The sequence below is a fragment of the Sander vitreus genome, chromosome 5 (genome assembly GCF_031162955.1).
Source record: "Sander vitreus isolate 19-12246 chromosome 5, sanVit1, whole genome shotgun sequence".
NCBI lineage: Eukaryota > Metazoa > Chordata > Actinopteri > Perciformes > Percidae > Sander > Sander vitreus.
The window spans coordinates 6,765,870-6,786,489 of record NC_135859.1 but is presented as its reverse complement, the minus strand read 5'-3'; the positions used below and the strand labels follow the sequence as shown (position 1 = coordinate 6,786,489).

The window sequence follows — 20,620 nt, the reverse complement described above, 5'->3', positions numbered from 1 at the left end:
TGTCTTTTTTTTTTTTTTCATGGTTTCTAAAATGACACGCTCAACCAGTGAGCAACAGTGTCAAAACACGCAGAGTACTTCATGGATTTCTACAGTGTTCAGTAACGTTTCACCACCATCTAACAAAATAAAAACTAAAAAGAGTTGAAAACACAAGTATGCAAATTACAAAAAGGACTGCTCTTTGTTGAAAATATCCAACACATTTCAGGGGATTTTTGTGGAAATCAGTATTGATTTAAAAAAAAAAAAAAAAAAAAACCTTGTAATGTCACTTTTGGGGTATCTCTGAGTCACACTTGGGCCACTCGGAACCTAGAAGAGCTTCAAAAATGCATAGCCGTCGGTCTGAAAATGGGGACGTTTTTTTTCTCCAAATGTCTGAAGGACAAGTTAAAATGTATTTCATTCTGGAAGACACCGTATGCAGCTTCAACCACATGCACATACCTAATCCATACACACTCAATGTCACCATCAGAATACAGACAACCTTCTTTGCTATCGATACAAACACAATTCACCCCATCCCCGCCCCCTACCTGTGCTGAAGATGCTTTAGACACTTCTTAAGCCTTGACCCATAACTGTTAACCGCGCTCCCTTAACTCCCTAACTGAACAGCTTGACGAAGCAGCCGTGGCAGTAGGGTTTGTCGTTTTGTTCTTTAAAGGTGCCTTTGTTGAGTTGTTTCAGGCAGAAGGCACAGACAAAGTGCTCCGGGTGGAACTTCTTGGACATGGCGGTGATACAGCGTCCCGTGATGGGCTTCTGACAGCCGGAGCAGAGGGAGCCGCGGCGCTCGTGGTAGTGCACTTCACAGTAGGGCTGGCCATCGTGCTCAAAGAAACTTCCATTCACAAACGGGGTGAAGCACTCCTGTAAACAAAGACAAGAGGAAGATGCTAGTATTCTTAAACGTGCACTTGAGCTAAACTCAGGTGCATAAAAAACAAAAACAAAAAAAAAATTGCAAATGCAATGCAAGATACAGACCCTGCAAACAAAACACTCGGGATGCCAAAGGCTGTTCAGCGCTGAGATGTAGTTCTCCAGAATGGCTCTGGCACAGCCGCCACATTTTGGTGCAAACATGTCAAAGTAATCCTTCCTGCAAAAGGCTTTTCCATCCTTTTCATGAAAGCCTTCATTAGTAGGAACAGAAAACAGATTTCTTTTTTTTAATCAATTACAACAAAATGCAAACAGAAACTAGTGTTTATAGTACTATGTGTACATGTAAAATGAATAGTAATAATTCAATGCAACGGATCACAATACCCTCTGGGCCAAAGAAGGATCCACACTGAGCGCAGAAGAAGTGTTCAGGATGCCATGTCCTATCCAGCGCCGTCACAACTTTCTGAACAGACAATGACAACGCTTATTGGTTGGCTGACTGTAAGGCCGGTTCCGCACTGGCTGTGTCGCGCGAGCGCGTCAGCTGCGTGGCGTGTCCGTTTATATTTCGGCTCCCATGTTAACAGGTTAGAGTTTGCACACTGCCTACGTGGCACGCACGTCTCAGGCGTGGCTCGCGCCGAAAACGTGTGCGTGCTAGAAATAGGACCGACGCCTATTTTTCACGCGACGCGCAAGCGTGTTGGAAGCGTTTCCAGGCAAAATAGAATAGGAAAAGATGTTTATGTGTCATTTCGACACTAATACATATTAATAAATGACATGTTGATGTTTGAAAGTATCTAGGTTTTGATATAAATGCAGATATAAATGCAATAAAAAAAAAAATCTTTTCTAATATTACCTGTCAGTGCAGAATGAAATATTCTGTAGCCTATTTTGCCGTCAATACTGCCGACGTTGTCTTTGCTGTAATCAAATCAGTCTATATTCATGTTTAACGTGGTATTTTATCAATGAGAAACATACATGTGTACAGACAAGGCTAGCAGCAGCAGCAGCGCTGCGTCAGACACGCTTCTAGTGTGTAAAGACGCCAGAAAAACGCCAACGCAACAGAAACGCCACGCTCGCGCGACGCAGCCAGTGCGTAACCGGCCTAATCTACAACAGACATGACCATGTTACGTAAAGCATGTGGCTCACATCCAATATGGGCCCGTTGCAGTAGTAGCACCGTGGGGAGAACAAGTTGTGGTAATCCGTCTCGCAGTACGGCTGTCCTTCGCGCTCAAAGAAGTTCCTAGAGCCGATCTCCTCCTGACAGTGTGTGCACACAAAGTGCTCAGGGTGCCATGTGCGGCCCATGGCAGTCACCACCTGGACAAACAGAAAAGTGGATTGTGCATTTAGTACTCTAAAAGTGATTAGATTGATCGCGTATTTATATATACAAATGTTTTATCTTAAAAATAAAAAATAAAAGCATTTCACCTGTCCCACAATTGGTTTACAGCAGGCTCCGCAAACTCCTTTGGCTACCGTCTGCACACCCAGTTTGTTGAGGTCCGACTGCAGGCTCCCGAGCATGTTGTCCAGCTTGTTGACCTGTGTTGGAGGCCCACCGGGAACGCCGCCCTTCCCTTGGGCCATAATCTGAAATGGTTCAATTATGAAAACAGTTGAAGGTGTGCCTAATACACACAGAAACGTAACCAAAAATCAATATGCAATATTCAAGTTTGAGGTTACTAAAGATTTAAAAAATGAAAAAGTGTGAAAAAGAAGAAGGGAATAAGAGACAGGGGGTTCATGCCTGCATTGGAGGGAAGATTGGGTCATACTCTGTTTGACAGCCTACTGACACCAGGACTTTGGGTGCAAGCGGCGTCACTGGCTCCACTGGTGGAGGGCGGGTTGGGGTTTTCAGAACAGGAGGAGGGGGCTCTGGTTTGGGGGCAGGAGGTTCCTGAATTGGGGCTGGTGGAGGTGCAGCTTTTATAATCTGCCGAGGTGGAGCGGTTTCCTGGATGTGCCGAGGTTGTGGAGGAGGGGAGGGAGGTGGAGGGGGAGAGGGAGGGGGAGGGAGCGGTGGCGGTGGCGGTATAGGGATAGGGGGCTGCCGTACTGGTAGTAGTCGCTTCGGTTCTTCAATAATAGGAGGGCAACGAGGGGCGGGGGGAGAGACAGGCGGGAGCACCTTCCTCACAGGGACAGGCGATTCTGGGGGAATAATGACCTAAAAGAAGCGAGAAAAACAGAGAGAAGGAAGGGAACACAGAGAGCAAAGTGTGGAGAAAACTGTAGGTGAATTGATTGGGAAAAGAAATATTTGGGAACACTGTTTTCTGCACAATGAAGCCAACCTTGTCGACCTCACTGCCGGCCCCGTCGGGACGGAAACGCTGGGGTTTGGACGTGACGATGACACCCTCGGTCAGCCAGTCATCCGGCTGTTTACGTCGCCGCTCTGAACGGCCGATCCCGAACTTTCCCTGAAGCTCCTCTATGAGGCGGTCCTGAGAAGTGTTCTTGTTCACAATGATGGGTCCCATCTTCCTGCGCAGGTGGCCATCGCGGAACATGGGGTGCACGTTAGGAGTCTCCTTAGTGCGCCTAATCACTGATTTGATCTAAGATGGAACGGTGAGCATCTTATCATACGCCGTCAACATCAAACATCACCCAGCTGAAGCAGTCACAGCAGAGCTCTGAGGCAGCAAGGTGAGTCGCACACACTGGGATTTTTTCTTTTTTTTAAACTAGGGAAAGGCCAGGATGCTGTGGTCAGTGGGCTCACAGTCACACTCCATGCACATCTTGCAGCATGCTTATGTCAGGTGCTTTCAAAACTCAAAAACCCTAGCCATGATGAACCACAGCAACTTCACAACGCCGGTCGCATTAGGGTCCTCCACACAAAACTGGTGCAACAGGTAAGAAGGATTTTGGTTTTGATTTTCAGGATGTGCCATGCTGAGTACTGGTACTGAGTGCAGTATCTTAGCAAAAACTCTCGATTACAAAAAGCATCTCCCTTTCTCAGCTACCTTGTATTCCACTAGCTTCTCTCTGACGAGGTATTTTCAAAAAGACGTTCTCAAATACAATCCTTATTTGTTCGGTCTAGTTTCTGCCCAGCTAAATGGGCATCTGATTCTCGACTGGACAGTCAAATTAGGGCATCTTGTCGTTACCCCTCATGAGGCTTGACAGTAGGGCTACGGTCTTGTGATTGTCAGATTTTCTTTTTCTTGATTAATCAATTAACCATGTAGACTATGAGAAGAGTAAATACTGAAACCCTGCTGTGTTTTATGTGACAAATAGTCTACACCCCAAAAGATATTCAACTTAAAATAATATAAAACACAGAGAAGCAGCAGACTTTCGTATTGTTGATTCAATGTCAGTCAATCGACTTATTTGTCTAATTGTTTCGGCCCTACTTGATAGTGCTAACTGAGATTTGAGTGATAACATTGAATGCTAACAAAACAAATCTTATCTTATCTGCGGTAAGATGTTAAAAATGATACTAGTGAGGACCCTCAAAGCAGAGGCCAGCCACTGTAGAAGCGTCAGTCTCTTAAGCAAGAACAAAACCATGTGAGCAAAACAAGCCCATGTCGTGTCAAGCGGGAGTGCAGATGCATACATGTCCGGAAGCAGAGACTCTGTCCATGGTGGGGGTCTGCAGCAGGGGCAGGTCCAGGGCAACGTCAGGGGTCCCGGGGCATGAAGACGGGGTCATGGACTCATCCATCCAGCTGGCCTCTGTCAGCGGGGTCATGCTGCCATCTGTGTACGGCCTCTCAGTGTAAGGCGTCATGGTGCCGTCCAGTCCGTCGTGGAAGGACATGGACAGCTCCTCGTCAGCCCAGTCTAAATCTCCGTTCCCATCAGTGCCTCCGTCCACCGAGCCGTCTGTGATGGTGTTGGTGGTGCTGGTGAAAGTGTCCGGCTGCACGCTGTTTCTGTCCATAGGCAGGATGAGCTCCTCGTGCACCTCCGGCATTCCTCTGCCTAGACACTGGGCCGCCAGCGTCTGCTGGGGTTCCTCCATGTGTGCGTCGGAGTGATTCTGCGCAAAACTCATTGCTAGCAGCTTGTCTAGTGCCTCGTCCAGGGAGGGCTCCACCACGGGGGTTTGCTGCACAGTGAAGGGGCTGGCTCCCTGGGCTGGGTCCCTGGGGGCCGACTCCAACAGTTGTCTGCTGGGGCTAGCGAAGGCCGGCGGAGAGGGGACCATCAACGGAGAGACCGGAGATGGTGAGGTGGTTTTTGAGGAAGCGTGTGCAGAAGGTGGAGATATAGAGGCAGCAACAGGGACGGGCGAAGGAGTCTTTGGAGCCGATAGAGGAGGGGTGAGGTTTTTAGAAGGAGGTGGAGAGGAGAAATGCAAAACGAGGTCGTGAAAAGAAGCGGACCCCGTAGTCTCAGGAGCGCAGGGGAATTTTGAGGGTGAGACCCGTTCTACAGATGGACTCGGGGACTTGTGGTCCAGGATGGTGTTAACTGAGGTAAGTGAGGGGGTGGTGGTGGTGTTGGAAGGACTCGGGCTATTTCTCATGAGGCTGGAGTTAGAGGAAGCGGCATGAGAGAGGACTAGCAGAGACTTGGTTTGGGATGACAGCATGGTGGCAGAGACATCCACGATAGAGTCCAGGTCCAGGTCACTGGCGGCAGATAGGGAGGATATAGGACTGTGGGGACAGCGACGGTTCGCATGGGGCATCGACATGCCACCGTCTCCTCCATCCTCGTCTATGTGCAGCTCTAGACCAGCAGGCAAAGAGAAAAGAGGAGAGGCAGGGGCAGACGGGTGGGACAGACAGAGGAAAGGAGAAGCCACTGGGGCGATGGAGGAAGAGGCTGGAGGATGAGGAGAGCTGGAAGATGCTCCTGCTGGCTCCAGCACAGAGCCCAAAGAACTGGGCTAGAGGACAGAGAAGCATAGGCAAGATCAGAGGAAGAGGACAGAGAAATCATCAGGAATATGACAGGAGAAGTGTGCGTTTTGTTGAGCATGCTGCGTTGTACCTTGAAGTCAGACAAAGAGGCCATCAGCTCGTCTAGCTCTCTGGTGGCACAGGAAGCTGAAATTCTGGCTTGCTGCTGAGAGGGTGAGTCCAAATCGCTGTGGCGGGCGGAGGAGCTGGAAAATACAAAGTGTAATACGATTTGAAATTAAATGCAAACACTGAAGCCTAGCAGAACTCAAAATATCGACCGCCTAATTTTCTCACTGCAAGATCACCTCTAAACGTTTCATCCTAATGAGAGTCATGAAAGCCTACGTCTTTTTCAGGGTTTTCTCTACCATTGTAAGGCTTAGGTGCAGCAACCAAGCTGTTTTGTGCACCACCTAAGCCGAATAAATATAACTAAATGACTTTTCTCAGATCTAATGATTTTACTTGGTTCATAGCATGGTTTTATTAGCAAGTTTTAGTTTTTTGAGTGTTGTTTATTATCTTCTTTAGCTTTTTCAACATTTTAGAAACAGATATGGTAAAAAAATTATGTGAAATTGCTTCTCTTTCTTTCTTTTTTTTATTTTATTGAAAAACGTAAACCATCTGCCTTTCACAAACCTAGGGAAAACACTGCAAATATATGCCAAGTTAAAGAATTCTTTGGGGCATTTTAGGCCGTCATTTGACAGGACAGCTGAAGACATGAAAGGGGAGAGAGAGGGGGAACGACATGCAGCAAAAGGCCGCAGGTCGGAGTCGAACCCGGGCCCGCTGCGTGGAGGAGCAAGCTTCTACACATGGGCGCCCGCTCCACCAACCGAGCTATCCGGGCGCCCAAATATTCCAAGTTAGCGAGCAGCTGCAGTGGAGAGACTGCGTGTACCTGGGTGAAGGCACTGAGCCCTCCAGCTCGTCCAGCAGACTCTCCACGGTGGGTCGGGCCTCATCCAGCCTCGTTCCGTTCCTCTTGGGTTTCTCCTGAGGGGGGGGGCTCACCATGATGTCAGGGGAGCCGCCGTTCTCGTAATGGGTGATGCTGCAGGAGGGTAAGGGTGGAGCGGCCTCCTCTGTGGACACACAACAGTTGAACTAACTCTGCTCAACACAAACAGAACTGATAAGGCTGAGGGCTTTGTGTGTACCTGTAGTGGGGAATGAAGGGGAGCTCTGTTGCACCGCGTTGAGTTCCAGCAGCAGCCGGTCGAGCTCCGAGAGGTTACTGCCCATGGCGGAGGTCATGGCTGCTGTTGACGAGTCTGATGACTTCGATTTGTTTGGAAAACTGAAGAGGAGACAGACAGAGACAACCACAGGTAAAAGAAAATGACGGATGATACGCTCAACGTTACACACACACACACACACACACACACACACACACACACACACACACACACACACACACACACACACACACACACACACACACAACAGGATACCTGTAGACGTGGTCCTCTTCGATGTGAGACAACGGGGAGCTGCTACTGTCCCTGGACCATGAGCTCTTCTGTGCGGAACCTAACGACTGCAGAGGACACATCAGTCAGACATGCTGAGAAAACCTGTGCTCAACTTTCATTTGGCTTTCAATCTGACACCCACCTGGACCCCGTTAACTGTTAAAGACTAAACATTCCTGCTCATATTTCTTTTCTCATTAATCCGATATCGGAGATTGTAATCACAAGCACACAGACATACATGATACATGCTATTTTGTATATCTACCAAATCTAAATTTGAGCTGTGTCACTTCCTTGTACTTCATGCAGGGTTCAAAATTAGCACCACCCACCAGCCAAACAAACACACAAGCCAACAAATCTATTGAGTGGCTGGTGGACAAAAAGTTTATTTTGTACCCTGACTTCACGCTTCTTCTTAAAGCACTTTGTGACAAACCTGTTTGTCGAATGGCTTCATCAAACATTAGCTTGTGAGTTATGCATGGTCACACTACAGAGACCGACCTGCTGAGAGGAGTGGAGGGAGTCCGGCTGGTCTATCAGTGACCCGTTCAGAGCCTCGGCTGAGGGTGGAGGAGGGACTGGAGGTGGAACGGACACATCCTGGTAGGAGTGTCCTCCGGTGGGGATGGAGTAGGGGGTCTCCTCCGGCAAGAACACCGGTCGCTTTGAGATGTGGGACGTAGTAGATTCCAGGTCCGCCAGCAACGCGTCTGAAAGATTTGTTGGTAAAGTTTGATTGCATTTTTGTTGCAAGGTGCACCTAAAACTAAATCTTGTACCTACCAAAAAAACAAACATACATTAAACATACATTAGGTCCACATAACAATGGTGCTTGGTCAAATAAATATAATCTTTGTATGAGCAATTGTCCATGTCTTACTTTTATTTAAAGTGCTCATATTATGCTCATTTTCAGGTTCATAATTGTATTTAGAGGTTGTACCTGAATAGGTTTACATGGTTTAATTTTCAAAAATCATATTTTTGTTGTACTGCACATTGCTGCAGCTCCTCTTTTCACCCTGTGTGTTGAGCTCTCTGTTTTAGCTACAGAGTGAGACATCACACTTCTGTTCCATCTTTGTTGGGAGCCGCACATGCGCAGTAGCTAGGTAAGCACTGCTAGCCAGTCAGAAGCAGAGTATGAGGGCGTGCCACGCTAGCAGCTAGGCGAGCATTGTGTTACAAAGTGACGCACGTTCGACACGGAAGTAAGTACATTTTATTTATACAACGCTTTTCACAGACAAGGTCACAAAGTGCTTTACAATGTGCATAGACAATAAAAACATGGTAAAAATAATCAATAGAATAAAATACAAATACAACAGAAACAATATCAAATAAATAAAAGACCTAGGCTACCCAAAAGCTAGCCTGAACAAGTGAGTCTTCACTTGTCCCTTAAAACAGTCCACATTCTCAGCAAACCTAATGCTGGTAGGTAGAGCATTCCAGAGTCTGGGTGCCATAGCCTCAAAAGCTCTATCCCCACGTCTTCAGACGAGTGCGTGGCGTGGATAGCAGATTTTGATTGACAGATCCGAGAAACCGGGAGGGGGTGTGTAAGTGAATTATGTTGGCAAGATGATCAGGGCCCTGACCATGTAGAGCCCTATAGGTTATGGTGAGAATTTTGAATTGGATCCTGTAGGTTACAGGAAGCCAGTGAAGGGAGTAGAGTAAAGGGGTGGTATGGGTGCGCATGTTTGATCTAGTAAGAAGCCTCGCAGCAGCGTTTTGAATGGATTGCAGGCGGTGAAGGACAAATTTATTGAGTGAGGAGAAAAGTGAATTGCAATAGTTAATACGGGAGGAAATGAAGGCATGGATGAGCATCTCCAGGTCTAACTGAGGGACCACAGCCCTTAATTTGCTAATATTAAATTGGCAAGTGAAAAAAAACAGGATTTGGTCAATGATTTGATGAGAGTTTCAAAAGATAGGGATTTGTCAAATGTCACCCCAAGGTTCCTTAGACTGGGCCGGACTGCAGATGACAAAGGCCCAATGTTCTGCTTGATCAGAGGAATAGCACTGTCTGGCGCTATAATTAAAACCTCAGTCTTATCTGGGTTCAGCTGCAAAAAGCTTTCAGCCATCCAGTTGTTTATGGCTGAAGTAAAGGCTGGACTACAATAGAGCTGTTTGGAGCAGTTTGTGAACAGTGTTTTCTGTTGGAGACGGTAAGTCCCTTTGGGGTGGACTTTGGGCTTTTTCACTTTGTAAACCTATAACATGCACAAAAAACAATATATAAAACTATAAAGGAAAAAGAAAAAGCCAAACAGCATAATATGAGCACTTTAAATAACAATATTCATCGTAAAGCAAACAGGTCAGAGACAAATTCCTGAACTGTGTGAAACTTGGTTGGGCTGGAGACCAATTAATTTCTTTACTGGGGTTGTTGCTCTAAGGCGACTCCTGACTGGGGTGTCAGGCTGTCAACACACAATGGCAGCGAGTCGGAGTCAATCCAACCTCACCAAAAAAAGCTTTTCACCTCAGCACAGATCATTCAACGGAAAGGTTAGGCCCTGTCACCATCACAGCACGGCACCGTACTTCGCTGAGCCCAACTTCATACCTAAACCCATTAGGCCTTTATAAAATATCCCTCTGAAATCCCCAACATACTTTTTTCCATCAGTCCCCCCTATAAATACAACCCTGCTGACAATGAGTGCTAGCTGTCTATTAGGGCTGGGCAATATATCAATGTCATATCGATATCGCGATGTGAGACTAGATATCATCTTGGATTTTGGATATCGTAATATGGTAAGTGTTGTCTTTTCCTGGCTTTAAAGGCTGCATTACAGTAAAGCGATGTCATTTTCTGAACTTACCAGACTGTTCTAGCTGTTCTATTATTTACCTTTACCCACTAAGTCATGTAATCATTTCTGGAGATTATTTATCAAAAATCTACTGTCTATGAGCTTTATCTGTCATTTCAGTTGTTCATTTCAGTCTTATACCCCTGTGAGTAATGTACGTCTTTGAATAGTCTCCGTTTTATGGGATTCGGTGTGAATTTAACATGACAGACTGATAAGAACAAAGAAGCAGAGAGACAGAAAGTGTTTCTGAATCCAGTCCAGGGTTGAGGGGGTACAGTGTAGCAAAATAGACTCTTACGTCACACAATCCATCCATCCTCAGCCTGTCCAGAATAGGCCGCAAACACTGGCTGCACACTGTGACACTACAGAGGCTTGGAATGGTTACGGTCTGTTTCAAGGAATCACTGCACTTTTAAACTCATAACACCCGAGAAGCAGGGTCGAAAACTGTCGGGCTTCTAAAAATACAATCTACCTAAGTAAAAAGTGTCTCTCTATAAATATGTCTGTATAAAGACTGTTAATTTACTGTCCTGACTGGGAGTTAGTTCAAGAAACGACAGAAGTCTACAACTTCTTGATGTTTTGAAAAATATTTAGTAACAAAAAACAGAAGACGGACATTAGTGATGATGGATTACTTGTAGCCATTTTTTTGTAATCTGAATCATCCTGCTACATCCAAATACTCCACAATTCTTTCACACAAGGTTACATTAATCCTACTGTAAATCAGCAGAAAGGTAAACATTTTATTTAAAACTTAAAAGCTGAAGCTGAGTAGTACATGGAGACTTAGATCAAGTCTGACTGCACACCAATGAATACTCATCCAGTAAAAATGGAACACTGCCTTCATACCATCCACAATCAAGTGACCATTAAAAAAAAAAAAAGAAACACAGAATATATATATATTTTTTTTAAAATCAGGTGCCATCTCAGGCTGGGAATAGACTGGATATCTTTGTCCTAACAACAAAGCGTTCCCAATGCAATCTTATAATGAAATAATAAAGCAGTTCCCAGTAATAATCCGGAATTCAAAAATGTAACTTTTAAAATAAGTGAATAAGCCAGTATCTGTACTCACATTATTGGTTCCAAATGCTGTATCTGTAATATCTTCCAAGCAGGATATTCTGTGTGTGTGTGTGTGTGTGTGTGTGTATTTGTCATGTGTATGAAGCAGACAGAAGTACAGACAAAGATAGTGTGAGCAACAAGGAGTGATAACATGTTGCCCGTCTACGGGGGGGGGGAGTGGTTTGAGGTGAGGCTCTCCTTTCAATAAGGGAATCCTTTCAGTGCGCCTTTATCTTAATTACAAACACTGGTTTCTACCTAATATTTAGTGCATTCTCCCCCCTCAAATCTGCATTTACAAATTGACTTAACTAACTGTACATACGTTAGAATTATGTCTCTTAAACATGTGACTTAAGTGTGTCTGTTCAACTCAGATGAGCTGGGATAAGGTAACACAAAACAGAAAAGTGTGATAAACTGGAGACGCTCACTTGTCTCTGCTCCCACCCTTCATCAGACATAAGTCCAAAAGGAGATCCTGGCCAGAAGCTAAATGTTAAAGTCATGAAGTTTGACGTAAACCACATGGGAGCACTAGCCTATTTAAAGGCGGTAAACTCAGTGAGTAGCCCATGTCTGTGCAAATGTGCTGAAATATCACGACCAGCTCAAAATAATCTGCACCTGGTGCTGACATGTGGAACAAGGTCTTACTGAAGTTGACTTTGTCACTCATAAAACAAAGCCTCCGCATAGACAAATACCACAGCTGGTTTTGGGACAAAGGTGGGTCATAGAAAAATACAGTGTAGTATTTAGATTACCATTTCTTTTGTATCTTAAAAAGCTGTGCCTGAAGACGAACTAATTATGGTAATGTATTCCTAGGACGTTCTTCATGGCTTTGACAGAGAGGACAGCTCTACTGCCTGAAGTCTTCCAGAACACATGTAGAGAGCCAAGTTTTTGAAACTTGTACTATAAAAGTGTCTCTACACTCATTATACCCCCCTCCCACATGCTGATACTACACATCTGTGACTCAGGCACAGGCCCGCCAACTCTTAAGAGTAGCTCTCCTCAAAGGACATCATCACAGTTAGCTTCATTGTTTAAACTATAATGTCTAATGCATTATGCCTTGGGCTGGGTATCATTTTTTTTTTTAAATGACGATACTAGTACCAATACCAGTACCCTTAAAGTTATACAGATACCAATGAAGTACTTCATTTGAAATAATCCTTCTGGATTTATTTTTTATCAGACGCCACAGGCATGTACTAGTATAGCCATACTTAACTGGTGGCATCTCGGCACGCTGAACTGCCAACTCCATCAAACACACAGCGCTCGATTAGACAGATGTTAGGACAAAACAAGTGATTTTAAGTGTCATGTTGAGCTTTGGGAAATTGTGAAAAATGTGTGATTTTCCCCCTTTTTTTTTTTAAAACATTAAAATAGAAGATCAGCAGATTTGTCGATAATAAAAATGATTGGTAGTTGCAGCCCTAATACGGATGGCACTATAACCACAGTGGGAGATGCACAAGCATAGATTCAGCAATTTCTATATCAGGATAAATCAAGATCAAAACAGGGCATTAGAAAAGACCTGTAGCACAGTCAGACCTGTTTAAATTTAGCGTCAAAAGAAGTATCATTTATAAATCCAAAATTTTCCAGTCACATCCTTTTGTAGCTTTCTACTAGTGCATCACTGTGATTTGATTTAATGCAGGTCATAAAAGCATAAAGATAAAGATGCTACTGAAATTGTCTTGCGTCCCTCATTTCCCCTGAAGAGGGCAGCATTGAGTCTGCATGGCACGAGGACGGACAACAAGCCCTCGTCAGTCTCAGACAACTTTGGTCCATGAAGAGTTAGAAGCATTAAGAATGCAAACGTGCACTGTAAGCCAAGTAACAGGCTAATCTTTTCCATTTCAGACAGGGGGTAGTAGCCACAATGGACAAAGTCCAATTCTGCTCTAACATCATCCTGACTCAATGGTCCATTGTGCAAGGTCTGGAGGAATAAAGCTGTCATCAAAAAGGATATGACTGGGACTAATAATGCAAGATGAATTCATCAAACGTCAGTCAAACAATATAACAGAGGCTCCCTCTGTCATGGGGAACCATCTGTGGCCACACTGTGGTAACTAATCTTCATTACGTTCAACAAACAACTCTCAAGTTATGTGGATAGTGTACACATTTTTGTGGCAGTGGGTACATGTACAGTCCTGCCTTTGCACCCCCCCCAAGGCTCTGCCACAGTCCTGCAGTGTTTATCAGATGGGAGCGAAGGTGCATGGGGAATTCCACACATTCCTCTGTCCGCTTCTGAGAAAGAAAGCAATCCGGCGGGGACACGGGGAAGGTGGCTCTGGGACGGGTACAGTCTAATCCAGGGAAACCTCTTTTAACATGCAACCTGTCCAAACTGGAAACAAAATGATGCTTTGTAATAAAATCTACTTAAGCACAACACACATTCCTCCAATACCGCAGGATTTTAGGTAGAGAACCGGTGAGGAATGTGCGCAATTACAAAACCCCATCTGTCAGTTCATAAAATGAAAATAATGTCTTGACAATTACAAGACCCATTCCACTAACTACAGCATGCTTTGAATTCCAGGATAAGGGAGATGTCAATGTTTTTACTGCCCATTTCCCACAGAGTGTGGTGTACAGTGCAGGCAGGAAGGAGGGAGGGAGGGGGGGGTAACCAGGGCTGTTTAATCTTTTCTATTAACATGTGGGCAATGGTGATGGCCTACCAAGGTCCACAGTTCACCTGTTTATAGCCAGGGAGCAAAAGAGCAGAACTGGCCACAGCCCCACACCGAAACTCTACCCCATCAGGCCACCCCAACACGATATTTATATCAAACAAGACAGACAGGGGCCAGGGAGAGGGGGTGGAGGGTGACATGCCAGTGAAACAGGCAGGGGAGGCAGGGGAGAATCCAGGGACAGACTAACAGAGAATGAGAGTGAATGCGATAATATGGACCAACAGCAAACAGATTGAATGATGGACCAAGAGAGACATTTTCAAATAAATGTTAAGCCTTACAGTTTACAGATGGCCGCCCGTTTTTACAGGACACACAGGCCCATACAGACAAAGGACGAATGAGTGTAATAGCATACCATCCGAAAGACAGAAGCATCTTAGGGTGATTACTTAAAAAAAAAACATACCTAAAAATACTCTGCCAAGCAGCCCCATATCCGAGAGATGACACGCCCCTTGAGAGAACGCTGGACCAAAATAAAAGCACTTCCCTACAGACCAGTAAATCAGATGACAGGGGAAAGTCTAAAGACTGAACACCCTGGTAACACTTAGTCACTGAGGACACATTCTGGCGATGCATGTGTGAAGACTGCATGCCAGTGAGTAGGCTTGTGTGTATTAAAGAGTGTAATTGGGTAGGATGAGGAAGACCCTCAAGGCTCTGACACACCAACCCGACGGCCGACCTTCGGCAGAAAAGGCAGTCGGACTGACTGCCTCCCTGAGTTGGTCAAAAAAGTGCCTCGGAAGACACCGAAGCGACGCCGACTTGAGAGTACGTTCTGCGTGTGCGCGAGATACAATCTCATATTTTACGATGATAGTTCACCGAAACGTGCTTCTGAAAACATTTGAAGCGAGAAGTAGGCCATGCAGTTGCTGAATCGGTCTTCATTTCAGATTGACAAAGGTCAGTTTAAAAGATTTTTGTCCGATTTTGAGAGCCGTTAGTGAGGCTCATCCCGCTCGTCATTTCCGGGTTAGCGCTCCACCATTCAGATTGGCCATTGAGTCCGACTGCCCGCCTTCCGATTCAACAAGTCAAATCTGCCCAAATGAAGGCAGAGGGCTCCTCTGACTGACAACGGCACCGAACACAACGAACAGACTCGAGTGACCTTCGCCAGACTGTCCGACGGCCGATAATCGGGTTGGTGTGTCAGCGCCTTTAAAGAAAGGCCGTCATGTCCTTCAAACATTGACTGAAAACACCAAGCCATGCTCCAAACCAGTAGCCATCCTATAGAAGAGCAGTACATTAAAACAGCCATCAGCAAAATCCTGATGGATTTAAACAGTGAATGAAGTCAGTCTACGCCACCCACTCAGGCTAGTAACAAATAGGGCTGCAACAAAGAATTGTCATCATCGACCAACCTGTTGATAATTTTCCCGACTGTTTTTGGTCCTTAGAATGTCAGAAAATAGTAGAATATGCATATCACACTTTCCTGAAGCCAAAGTTGACATATTCAAATTGCATTTTTGTCCGACCAACATTCCAAAACCCAAATATATTTAATATCTTAAGACTAAGAAAACGAGCAAATATTAACATTTGAGAAGCTAGGACCAAAAAAAAAAATCAGATTCTTGTGATGATCAATGGTATCATTTTCTAAACTACTGCCGATTAGATGCCTTTGTTAGTTAGTTACCTTAGTGAGATTCGGATACCAAAACGCTGAGCAACCTTTTAATGCTGGCTTTTGGTACTTTACAGTTTTTCAATTCTCAGTGCTACGAACACTTTTCAGGTATTACCAATAAAGCATTGAGGTTCGATACAAGCCTTAGTGTAGTGTAGAAAAGTGTAGATTAATACAATACAATATTAAAACTGTATAACAGCAGAATTTTAGTATTTAGAAAAATAAAAGTGAGATTTCCTGCCCCGTTTACAGACATCAAGCTCCCTTGTCTTCAAACATGCCCTCGAGGGGGGTGTCCCCAGCTTGAGTAATGCTCCAAGAATCCAGCAGGGACTCGGATTCCAACTAACATTACCCAGACCCAGAAAATAATCAGCACTGCTCTTAGCCAAGTTACAAGGCCAGGGAACAGGGAAGGTGGAGAACCAGCACGAAAAGAGGAAGCGAGAGTGAAAGACGCTGCGACTGTGAAGCACCAGTACAACAGCATTTAATAGGGAAAACACTGTTCTGGCAGCCGATGTACACACTGGAGACCCACAGCTGCCCACTCTACTAGTTGCTTGCTGGCCTTCAGCACTGACTCTGCTCATTGTTTTTCTCCTCTGTTTCCTCAGGATGTGGGGCAGGGTCTGTTGCCTAAGCGATGAGGTCAGCCATGTAGCTCGCTCTTCCCCAGATCCAGAACAGGATGGGTGTGGAGCTCGGGAACAAGGCTGATTTACAGTCAGGAGCTTCCCTGTAGCTGAGCAGGCGAGCCCACTGGTTTACCATGGCTAACCTTGCAGCTCTCATTGGGTGATGAAAGCTAGTCTGGTAACACTAACTCTGTGCTGCCCACACACCGGGACACAGAAAGCACTTAAGACCTCCTAAGATCTTTTGGTATGCTGTGCAAACACTGTAAACATTCAAGACCACGCTGCTTCTACAACAGCCAACTTTTACTCCTGCGTGGAGAATAAAGAACTTCCTCTGAAGGGTGATCAACTGATGCTATTACAGGAAATCTAACAAGGCTGCCATGTGTGTACAAAAGGCATGTTTAGTAGGTGCTTCTGTCAGTTTCAGCCCACATAGCTGCCTCACGTATACACACGGGGCCTCAGTGCGTTCAAAATAGAGCAGAGTGTCTCACATTGTTCTGATGCCTGTCTGCATTTAAGCGATAAACAGTACCTGTTTTCTGCTGTTTTTCTTATCAGGCGATTACAGGAATAAACAATGAGTATGTTAATTGGCTACTGCACACTAGCGCGCACAATTCTGTCTGGTTCCTCTTCAGTGTTTTAGTTGCTCAACTGAAAGTAAAAAAAGATAAGATAAGAAGTTTTTCCTCAGCAGCTTACATGACCCAATTTACATACAGTACAGATGACTATTTCTGCATGTTACAAAGTCAGCAAGTGTGACTGTTACTAGCTACATTCTCATCTGTATAGGACACAGTGTGATATTAAGTGTTAACATGTTTCCGGTGTTAAATGATTCAAGCAAGACTCACACGGTGTCTCAAATAAATATACTGATGCTGACTAAACCGTGTTGTTGGGTTTGGGTTTAACACGCAATTACACAAGAAAATGCACTATGTAAGTATAATATCAACTAAAATATTTAAGGTACTAAAACCATATTTTTAAATGAGCCCCTCTGCAAGACAGGGCTTTGATAGTGCATGAAATTAATCAAATGGCCACACAGTGAACCTGGGTTTTGGTAATCCACAAACAGCCAATTTAGTGGGAATTTACAACCAAAAGGAAAGTCTATCATGCATGAGTGTTATTTTCACTTTAGCCATGATGACCCTCCAGCATAATGCATGTCTGTACCAATCCAATTTCTTCACCGTTAACCTGCAGACATAGAGCAGGGCCTCCTCAGCCCAGTGAGGTCAGTCTGCCTGAATCTCACGCAATCCTGAGGAATTCAAAGAGCGCGAAGCTTAGCTTCATACTCCACAAACATGAAACACAGAAGCAGGACAGACCAAAGGACAGTGTGTCACACGTGGTCTAAAGGACATATCTGGGTGAGGACTGGTCCCCTTGAACACATCAGTAACGACAGTGAGGCTCGGCCTGGCTGCCACCTGGTCTGGACTGTAAAAGACTGATCAGAGCAATCCTGTGGAAACTTCTGACTCAAAGGGACAGCCTGGAAGAGTGCTCGCACTATGCTGAGGGAATTCCCTTCCTCGAGTGTTTAGCAACGTGGGCTAATCAATATACACAAGAAGAAGACGGAAAGAGTGGAGTCCGATCAGGTTTCCAAACAGCTCCATGTAGACCTGTCAGTCATAAATGGGCCTCAAGGCAAGGGCCTGTGGGGCCTTGTTAGCTGGGGGCTAACAAGCCATTGGTCGTGGTTATTGCATATTTAGGGAGGATATGGGAGGGGTTTGCCACATGATGTGGATAAAAAAAAGAAGTTTTAAATCGTAACAGTAAGCAATTTAACTTCACGGTTCTGTGATCGTCAGGCTACCAGACCTTAAAGCTCAAGACCTTTTTTTAAACAATCTATAAGTGTCTGCAATTACCAGAAGACCCATTTCGAGGACCGACAGCCCTCCCTCTGGTGGCAGCACGTATGGGGCTGAGAGTAGTGGTAGGAGGTGAGTCATGACCCAGAGAGTATTTAGCCTTGGATCCCTGACAAAGAGTGATGTTCGACATTCCTCAGCAGCCTCGCCTCCTCCTTCAGCCTGCTGTCCACGCTGCTTCAGTGAGACTGCAGGCTCCCTCTCAAACAACAATCAACCCTTTCAGTGGCCCATGGCAGCCAGAGCATCTAATGTGCCCTGGAGGTATTCTCAGATCGGGCCAAACTCAAAATACGGCCCATCGTCTCTCCACTTAAACAATTCACTAAATGCCTACAATGGGAGCATCCCTACACATAACTGACAGAGGCTTAATACAGGGAATTTATTCTGAATAAGCAAATATAGCAAACTGACCAGCTGGTAAAAACTATAACAACCAGAGTTAGAAGTTCAGAGGTTCAGTGCAAAAAGGTCAAGGGCCAATGAACTGAAGAGGTGACTGGTTAATGAGGCACAAAAAAAACAGATACGACTGCATGGAGATACACACAGTCAGTCACTGATTGTCATTATTAGTATTGGATATAGGGCAGATAAAAATGCAGTAGTGCTGAAGGATTAGTTGATTAAACAATTTTGATCATCGATTGTGTAAGAAAAAATGTCAGAAATGAACTGTCACTCAAATGTGAGGATTTGCTGCTTTTCTCAGAATATATTGGATCACTGTGAGTTAAATATCTTTGTGTATTCAACCATTAGTCGTGCAAAACCAGCTATTTGAAGATGTCACTTTGGGGTTTCACAATTTATGATGGGCATTTTTCACTAGTTTCAGATTTTGTTTTTGTAGACTAAACGTTTTATAGAGCAAAATAATTCAACTTAATGAAAAGGCCTGATACGGTTGTATGGAGCAAGTGTGTATAGTGTGAAAATATGTTCTGACGGAGTATGTTTATACATTTCTGTACCATTTTACACACTTCTCTGCTGTTATTTGTTCTTGTATGTCTTTTTTATAAAATTTTAAATCTAATATTCTTGGGGAAATTATCTATTCTAACAGCAATTTTGGCAAATAACCAAACATGACTATGGGTCCTCTTACATTTAAACATTCTGACTGTTGTGTAGTAATAATGAATTAGGCAGTGAATTTTGTACTTGCGGGTAGACACAAAAGTAGGTTTATGCCTTTTTACCAGATTTGCAACTCTAAATGTCAATGTACAATAATTAATCAATAAAACATGAGGGCAGACCATGAGGGTTTTGAATCCAACGCAAGGTCTGTGATACGTGGACACAGATTGAAACTGGCACATCTACACCAATCTAATATATAAAACCTGGGTCAGGAACCTACCAATTACTACTACTGTTTCACCTCCTGTAGAATGGTGTGTTGACACTACCTTTGCCATAGCAAAATGAGATATTGAGGTTTTCTTTGGGGTGTTTGTTTTTTAATTAAACATATGGCTACCACATGTCTAATCAGTGATCACATACAGTAGAGTTTACATAAAGTACAATTTGCAGTTTTTCTATTTGTCCTAATCGCATTTTTGTGTCCTGTATCAAGGCTAGATTGTATGGTCAGTAATTAAGTATCACGAGCAGTTAAGTCTGCTCCATCAAACTGGAGATGCATTAAAAGCCAGCCAAGCCAGGGTTGAGCTCACATTGTGCTGTACGGAGCAGTCTAAATGGGGAGGCCTGTTGACTCCACCACTTCAAAGCTGGAATGAATAGCCTGGGGGGCAAAAGTTGAGGAGGTAATGTTGAAGCTCGGTGTCAAAATGTCAGCCAAATATCTCCTCCCTCTGGCACATATATTGAAAAAAAAAGTAGTTTCTTTAAAAGTGCAGGATAGCGTATTATTATCAGACATTAACGTTAATATAGAGAGGGAGAGTTTAAAAGGAGGTGGTGGTGGTGGTGGTGAAGGCTAACGTTAACGATGTCCAGCCGCTAAGTTACTACGATGCTTAACGTTATATAAATCAAAGTGGGTCAAATGTGCCACACAATCACTCAGCCACACAGTACTGTAACATTTGTCAGAAAATAGTTAGCATTTCCAAATTAATGTGACCCAGAAACTGTCTTTTCAACATTAAATCTCGTCGTAACGTTAACTCCTCCACCCTGCTATCCGTTCCTCACTGAGGGCTGTAGGAAAACAGAGCGTTTTATAAACAACTTCATAACTTACCTAAATCGTCCATAGTGGCTGCCTGGCTTTGGCCTGTGTCAGTGTTATGTTTGGTGAGCTTCTCAACTGTTTACGAAGTCTGAATTTTCCTCTCCAAACTTCACCACTGCTGCCTTGGAAGTTGGTCAGGCTTGGTCTCGTGAACGCGCTGCAATATGTGCATGTGTACTTTACCAGAGCGCGCGCTCTGA

At 44.5% G+C, this 20,620-nt stretch overlaps 1 protein-coding gene across 1 annotated transcript; it reads right to left on the bottom strand.

Moving 5' to 3' along the window:
* Positions 1–242: 242 nt before the first annotated feature.
* Positions 243–20,572, bottom strand: pxnb (paxillin b). The gene is made up of 11 exons (XM_078250281.1): positions 20,430–20,572; positions 7,811–8,019; positions 7,280–7,365; positions 6,983–7,122; positions 6,724–6,907; positions 5,905–6,019; positions 2,356–2,517; positions 2,068–2,241; positions 1,282–1,363; positions 997–1,145; positions 243–879 (listed from the first exon to the last, which is right to left on the bottom strand). Exons 1-11 carry the CDS (start codon positions 20,440–20,442, stop codon positions 613–615), a joined length of 1,581 nt encoding a protein of 526 aa, XP_078106407.1. The 5' UTR covers positions 20,443–20,572; the 3' UTR covers positions 243–612.
* Positions 20,573–20,620: the final 48 nt, after the last annotated feature.

Coding starts and splice junctions, on each gene's coding strand:
- pxnb (XM_078250281.1), bottom strand. Junction 1,146..1,281: donor ATCCTTCTTTGGCCCAGAGG/GTATTGTGATCC, acceptor CTACTAATGAAG/GCTTTCATGAAAAGGATGGA. Junction 880..996: donor CCGAGTGTTTTGTTTGCAGG/GTCTGTATCTTG, acceptor CTTTGTTTACAG/GAGTGCTTCACCCCGTTTGT.